Raw genomic sequence first — 6,930 nt, forward strand, 5'->3', positions numbered from 1 at the left:
AGCCAAATGGGTCATGAGAGCAGCTCTCTGGTGCCTCAGGTACATACTGTTCCAGTTTCAAAGAAGAAACACATGTCCCTCCACCTCTTCTCCCAGGCTTAGGACACTGGGCCGTCACATTTCCAGGGAAGAGATTCTTTTCCAGAAAAGCCCCTGGACAGAGCACTAGCTAAGTTTTGGGAGGCAGGAAGTCCAGCTCAGGGGAGGGATTCTGGGAAGAGGCAAAGAGGCTGGGGCCAGATGGGAATTCTCCAAGGTGTACTTGGAACAGCAGCTCTCAAAGTATAGTCTGTGGAATGTTTGGAGGTGTTGAGATTCACCATTCACAGAATTCACAAGGCTAAAACTATTTTTATAATATCATTAAGACATTATTTGCATTAAAGTAAAACCTAGCAAAAGTAAAGGTGAGGGTATTAACTGTATTCTTCACCACTAACTTGAAGAAGAAAGTCAGTTCTACTTCAGCAATTCCTGGTTAGGGTATTTATAGATTATTAACTTTAGGAGGTGGCTAGATCCCACGTGGCTGACTTCACTGTTCAAATTCCAACCTTGACAGCTTGAAAATTATACTGGGCGGGATCTCTGCCTTTGTTGGCCCTCTGGGTTCAGCTTCATGGCTGTGAGTCCCTCCCTCCCATGCCCAGGACTCCCACCTTCAAGATCCCAGTGCTAGTCAAGTGGACAAGAGTTTCTCTTCCTCTTGTTCTTCTCTGTCCCTTCTAACTTTAAAAAAAAAAAAAAAACAGCTTTGTGTCCCATTTGTGCCCTTCTCTTGCTAATTTGTCTCTTCTTCCCTCACCTAGGACAGAAAGCATCCAGGCATCTCCATCTCTGCCCCTGTTGACCTTCCATTTATAACCCAATTTTATTTCCTACAATATGATTTATATATTTTCTCCACTTTCTGTTCCAGTTCTTTCCTTCCTTTTTCTTTGCTTTTTATTCCTATTTCTATTTCCTACTTTCTTTTCTTTTACTTTACTTTCCTGTTTTATCACTCAGCTCTTACCCACTGCATAGAGAAGACTAGATGCATAGTAGCTAAACATCTGAATATTTTGAGTTTTAGAGAATTCCTTGCACCCCACTGTAGTGGTTGCAAAAAGAGTAAAACTCTCCTTCATAAATGTCATTTCAAAACACCTATAATTCCCACACTGGAGGCCACAGTAGAGGGAGAAAATAGCACCAAATTATTTCACAATAAGGGAAACACAGGAGCTCACAGCTACAGAATCTTTCTCCAACAAATTAGCCAAACGTGAATACATTAGCAATGACTAAAAATAAGAGAGGAACCACAAGGATGAGAGAATCAAGTAATACATCTCCAGCAAGGGAACACTGTAGTTCATCTCCAAGTAGGGAAAAATTAGAGGATATTACTGAAATGTTAAAAAAATAATTTAGAATATTTATGGTAACAAAATTCTATGAGATGCAAGAAAAAAGAGACATTGAGCTCCAAGAGAAGAGGAAGTCCTTCCACGATATGAAAGAAGGATTGGAATCCATAAAAAAGAATCCAACGGAAGTGTTAGACATGATGTCTATAATACAGAAAATCCAAACCTCCCTCAAAGGTATTAAAAGCAGGTTAAACTATAACGAAGATCGAATCTTGGAAGTAGAAGACAAACCTCTGATGCAGAAAAAAATGATCAAATACTGAGAAAACAGTTACGAAAACTGAGGATAATATATGAGAAATGCCAGATACCATGAAATGCCCAAACATCCAAATAATTGGTATCCCAGAATGTGAAGAAACTAATAAGGGCACTGATAGTCTATTCCGTGAAATTCTGGAAGAAAACTTTCCAAATCTAGGGAGACACTCAAACATCCAGACTCAAGAAATACAAAGAACTCCAAGTACAATCAATCCGAGAAGATCCTCTCCACATCATAGCTAGACTGGCCAAAACTACAGATAAAGACAAGATACTAAGATTGGCAAGAGAAACATGTCAAATCACTTACAAAGGATATTCCATCAGGCTAACACGAGACCTCTCATCAGATACAATGCAAGCAAGAAAAGAATGGGGAAATATTTTCAAAGTGTTAAATGAAAAACAATTACAACCAAGAATACTATACCTGCCAAGATTATCCTTTATATGGGAAAAGATAAAAATCATTCTTGGGTAAACAAAACCTGAAAGAAGTTACCAGTTCTAGACCAGTTCTTCAAGAAATTCTGGAAGGAGTACTATAGCAAGAAAACTAAAGAGAGACAAACAGCTTTAAGAAAACAAAGAAACAAACAAACAAGAATATGACCAACTTAATGGCAGGGACAAGTCTGGAAATATCGATAACATTAAATGTTAATGGATTAAATTCTCCAATCAAGAGACACAGACTGGCTGAATGGATTAAAAATCAGAAACCCTCCACCTGCTGCTTACAAGAAACTCATCTCATGAATAAAGACACACATAGACTAAAAGTGAAAGGTTGGAAAAAGATATTCCTTGTAAATGGAAACAAAAAAGAGCAGGAGCCACTATACTAATTTCAGACAAAATAGGCTTTAAGACAAAGAATGGTGAATAGTAAAAGGGCAAATTCACCAAGAAGATATAATGCTTATAAGTATCTATACATCCAACTCAGGAAAACCTAAATATGTAAAAGAAAGACTGGTAGATCTAAAAGGAAAATCATACTGGGCAGGTGTGTATGTATGCTGAAAACTGAGAGGAGAAAAATCCAGCGGCCCTTTCTGTGAATAATGGAGAAACAAAGAGGGGTAATCAAAGTTCATTTCACTGTGTTCGAGCACAGGGAGTGACTGAGAGCTAACAAGCTCACAACCATCTCCGAGAACAGAAATTTCTAGCATGTTACATTCCATTACAGTTCTCATTTATCCATTGTTATCTATAACATATATTTAGAGGGTGCCAGTAGATGGCAAAGCAGGTATGTCATTGGACTCCTGCATGGACTCCCAAATGCCTGGCACATGTGCATGTGTGCCCAGGATTTCAGGAGGAGAATGGAGGAGAATGGATTGCAGCATAGCCACCCTGCCCCAAAGGTGATTTCTCACTTTTCCTTTCACTGTCTCTGTCACTCACTCTCTTTAGCAAAAGCACGTACCCTAAGGCAAAAACCGCTAAATAAATAAATTTAGTTAGCTCAGTGGTGTTTTTACCCTCACGATGTTCCCAAGATCGGTCTGTGGAACCGTTCCTTTCACATGATGTCTGTGACCCTGTTTTTGTTATGGTGACATTGAATCTGTTAACTCATATTTGTGATATACATTGACAGAATAAAGTAAGCTACAACATACTTTCTTTTTCTTTTTCAAGAGAGTTTTGCCTTAGGGCACTAGGGCTGGCTGGAGAAAGAGAGAGAGAGAAAGATTCAGAGATAGTGATGAGAAGGTGAGAAGTCACCCCTGGGGAGGGATGGCCACACCACAATCCCCATCCTTCATTTTTCTTTTGGGATCTTGGGCACACATGCTCACACACCCTTGCATGATTTTCAAGCCACTGGGTCTGGGACTCCAAAAGCAGTCGGTCATGGTCATGTTCAAGCTTAGCATGTAACTGCCACACCATGTGCTGGCCCCCAACACATTTTCTGTAAACTATACTGTTTTAACAATCTAAACATGTGTGATAACTATTATGGTGAACAATAACGTTACTACAGTTTTCCCAGTTGAACTTGTTAAATTGTGTTCCTTGAGTAAAGGTACCTAGTTTTCACCTGGGACCTGGCCTGGGGTGCATCTTTGTGACCACTGGCTAAAACAAGTGGCTTAAGTTTTCTCTTGTAAGCAAACAGGCTTATTTATGACCTCATTTGTAACAACAGTTACAGATTACATTAGGTACAGAACCCCCTATTACCAGTTAACCCTGAAAGTACAAAATAGAGGAATAAAACAAAGTAAAAACAGTTAAAAACGGTTTGGTTTTACCTGTTCTAGGAAGAGTGACGATTGCAGAGTGGTCATACCCTGGGGGGTGATTTCTCACTTTCTCCATCTATCTCTGTCTCGGGCTCTCTCTAGCAAGTGCAAATACCCTACAGCAAAAACTTACCAAAAAAAAAAAAAGATTAACTTGATTAAATCTTCACTCTAGTGTCCACACTTTTAAATGTCATACATAATTAGATGGGAAATATGAACAAAACATTTTTAGTCCAAAGTAGGGTATTTGTGCCAGAGAAAATAATTTTTTGAGCTACATGAACTCCATTTTAATAGAATAGCAATTTTAATTGAAAGAATGAATGACAGAGATGGAATGATTATTTAAATTCAGGTATTTCACTGACATGTTTCACACTTGAATATTTGGCCAAGCCTGGCTCTTCAAGATAAGCCACTGAAGAAGTTCGCTAATGGTAAAACGTAAGTTTCTGAGAGAAAATTAGACTTTAGGAAAGTATGTTTACCTCTATTACCTAGACAGCTTCCCAATATTTATAACCATTTGTGGCAGAATCTGTGGTAATATTAGTATACCTTTCTTTTTTTTATTTTAGTTTTTGTCATTGAGTGTGCATCCTTGGAGAGAGAGAGAGAAAGAAAGAAGGAAAGTAAGTGAGAAATTGCTTTCCAGTGGGGATGGCACACAACAATCCTTCTCCCATTCTCTTATGGGTATTTGGGCATACACTCGCGCCTGGGTTGATTTTCAAGCTTCAGGTTCAGGAACTCAGACCACTCAGTTAGCAGGTGAGAATCCAGTGCCTTAAACTCCACTGCTGGCCCAACACATGTGATTTTTAAAATAATTTGTGATTTCATAATACTCAAAGAGTTGTATAATTTGCTGAAACAACATATTACTTTTAAAAATCATGCATTTGTGCACGACCCATTCAATGTGCAAGACAGACATGGATTTCAATGTAACAGAGGATGAAATAGTCAGTGACACTGTTTCAGGTTTCACCCTGCAAATAGCTGTGTGTGTGTGTGTGTGTGTGTAAGAAGCTAATATATGTAATTTCAGAGTAGTAGTAAATACAAAAGTCCATGATTGACTGAAAACATTATTAAAAATATATATGTCCTGAGACCAGCATATGATTTAATGGTTACATCACTGGACTCCCATGTTGTCAATCCGGGTTTGAGTCCCAGGTTCAGAGGCTTAAAACTGACGCTGGGCATGTTTGCATGCATGCCCAAAATCCCAAGAGGAGAATGAAGGAGAAGAGACTGCAGCATGGTCATCCCCCCAGGAGGTGATTTCTCACTTTCTGTCTCTCTTTCTCTGTCTCACTGTTGAGTGCATGTGCACTATAGCAAAAATCTCTCTAAAAAAAAATTCTTCCTAAAGATTTATTAAGGCTAGCTTTTTTCATGTATTTCAACTAAAATAACAGATTAAATATATAAGTACATATGGAAATCCAGCGATGTTCTACTGAGACAGATAAGGACTTCCAAAGATGAAAAATGTAAAAATATCCCTTCTTCTAACTATATTGTTTTATTTGGGAAAATAATTATTTCTCATAAAAATATTTCTGTTAGCATGCCTAGGGTTATTAATACTCTAAATGGATTAAATATTTTAAATGGTTTTAACTTCCAATATGTTAACGATGATGGATATAATACATATAAATGAAATTTCTGTGATAGGCAGTTGGCTAGAAATGAGTGGGTAGCCCTAAGAGAATAGCAGGACACCTGCCACAGCAATCACAACCTATCAGGGGTTACTACCAAACTCTCTGTGAAAATGCTTTCTTCCCACCCAGCTCCTGGAGCCAGGAGCGAGGCAGATCCCATTCTTCTTCTTTAATACCTGAGAAAGTCACACAGAGATAGCTGTTAATTTCCCTCTCATCTGTTCTTCATAACTACAAAAGGACCCAACAAGACATTTTGGTCAACATCCTGATTCTCACTGAAGCAATAAACAGATTGGACAGTTGTCCATGTAAGGATGCTCAGAACTTCTAGGTCCACACTGAGCATGTGGGGTCATCAGGTCATTGAATTCTTCACTTGTGAGAGAAATAGGCAAGGTGAGGAGAAAGTCTGTGAATTCAGAGAAGCCAGATACTATGGCAGACTTTCCCCTGCTATTCATTATCAACTCTTAGAATAAAGGTGACACCTAACCCCATGCCCAGGACAGTTGTCCTTCTCTGGCAGCTGCCCACCTGCTGCCTTTAAGGCATGGAGGTGTACTTCTTTCTCATAATCCTCTCTTTCCTATTAAAACCTCCCTTTTCCTACTTTACAAGTGTTTGTGGTTTTTTATTTCGCGTCTCAGGACAGGTCTCTAATCTTAGAGATCAGGACCTAAAGAACCAAGGATTTTACACAACACAGATCAATTCTCCCTTCCTATAACAAATTGTGTTTGGAGTCTTCAGTAATTCCTAAGAGCACCTAAGACTCTGAAACCTAAACTTTTGAGAACCTTTGACCACAGCTCCTATGTAGGCCTCAGGGGGACGAGGTGACAAAGAGAGATCAGTGCAAGACAAAGAGGGTCAGGACGAGGTCTGGGGTCTCAGTCCCGAGGGCAGAGTCCGGGGCAGGGAAGCCCAGCACTGGGGAGTCTCCTTCTCCCCAAGTCTCACTTCTCCCTCTCACACCCCCTGTCGGGTCCTTCTGCCCAGACACTCCTGACGCGAACCCAGCTCTCACTCCCATTGGACACCCTGTTCTCACAGGAGCCAATCAGCGCCATCGTGGCTCTAGATTATAAACTCCCCAGGAACTAGCTGGGGCTCAGATCGCCCCAGACTCTGAGGATGGCGGTCGTGGCGCCCCGAACCCTCCTCCTGGTGCTCTCAGGGGCCCTGGCCCTGACCGAGACCTGGGCTGGTGAGCGCAGGGTCGGGGGTAAGCAGCGTACGGGAGAGCGAGGGGACCGCCCGGCGGGGACGCGGGGCCCGGAAACCCCCGTCTCCGCGCTGTCC

At 40.6% G+C, this 6,930-nt stretch overlaps 1 protein-coding gene across 1 annotated transcript in view; it reads left to right on the plus strand.

Annotated features, from left to right (window-relative positions):
• Positions 1 to 6: 6 nt before the first annotated feature.
• Positions 7 to 6,930, plus strand: part of LOC114004763 (popy Class I histocompatibility antigen, A-1 alpha chain-like) — a 9,212-nt gene continuing 2,288 nt past the window's right edge. The window contains exons 1-2 of the mRNA XM_027765945.1: positions 7 to 39; positions 6,733 to 6,926. Coding sequence (XP_027621746.1) covers positions 7 to 39; positions 6,733 to 6,926 — 227 coding nt within the window. The remainder of the gene's footprint in view (positions 40 to 6,732; positions 6,927 to 6,930) is intronic.

The sequence above is a fragment of the Tupaia chinensis genome, unplaced genomic scaffold (assembly GCF_000334495.1).
Source record: "Tupaia chinensis unplaced genomic scaffold, TupChi_1.0 Scaffold139971_1, whole genome shotgun sequence".
Lineage (NCBI taxonomy): Eukaryota > Metazoa > Chordata > Mammalia > Scandentia > Tupaiidae > Tupaia > Tupaia belangeri.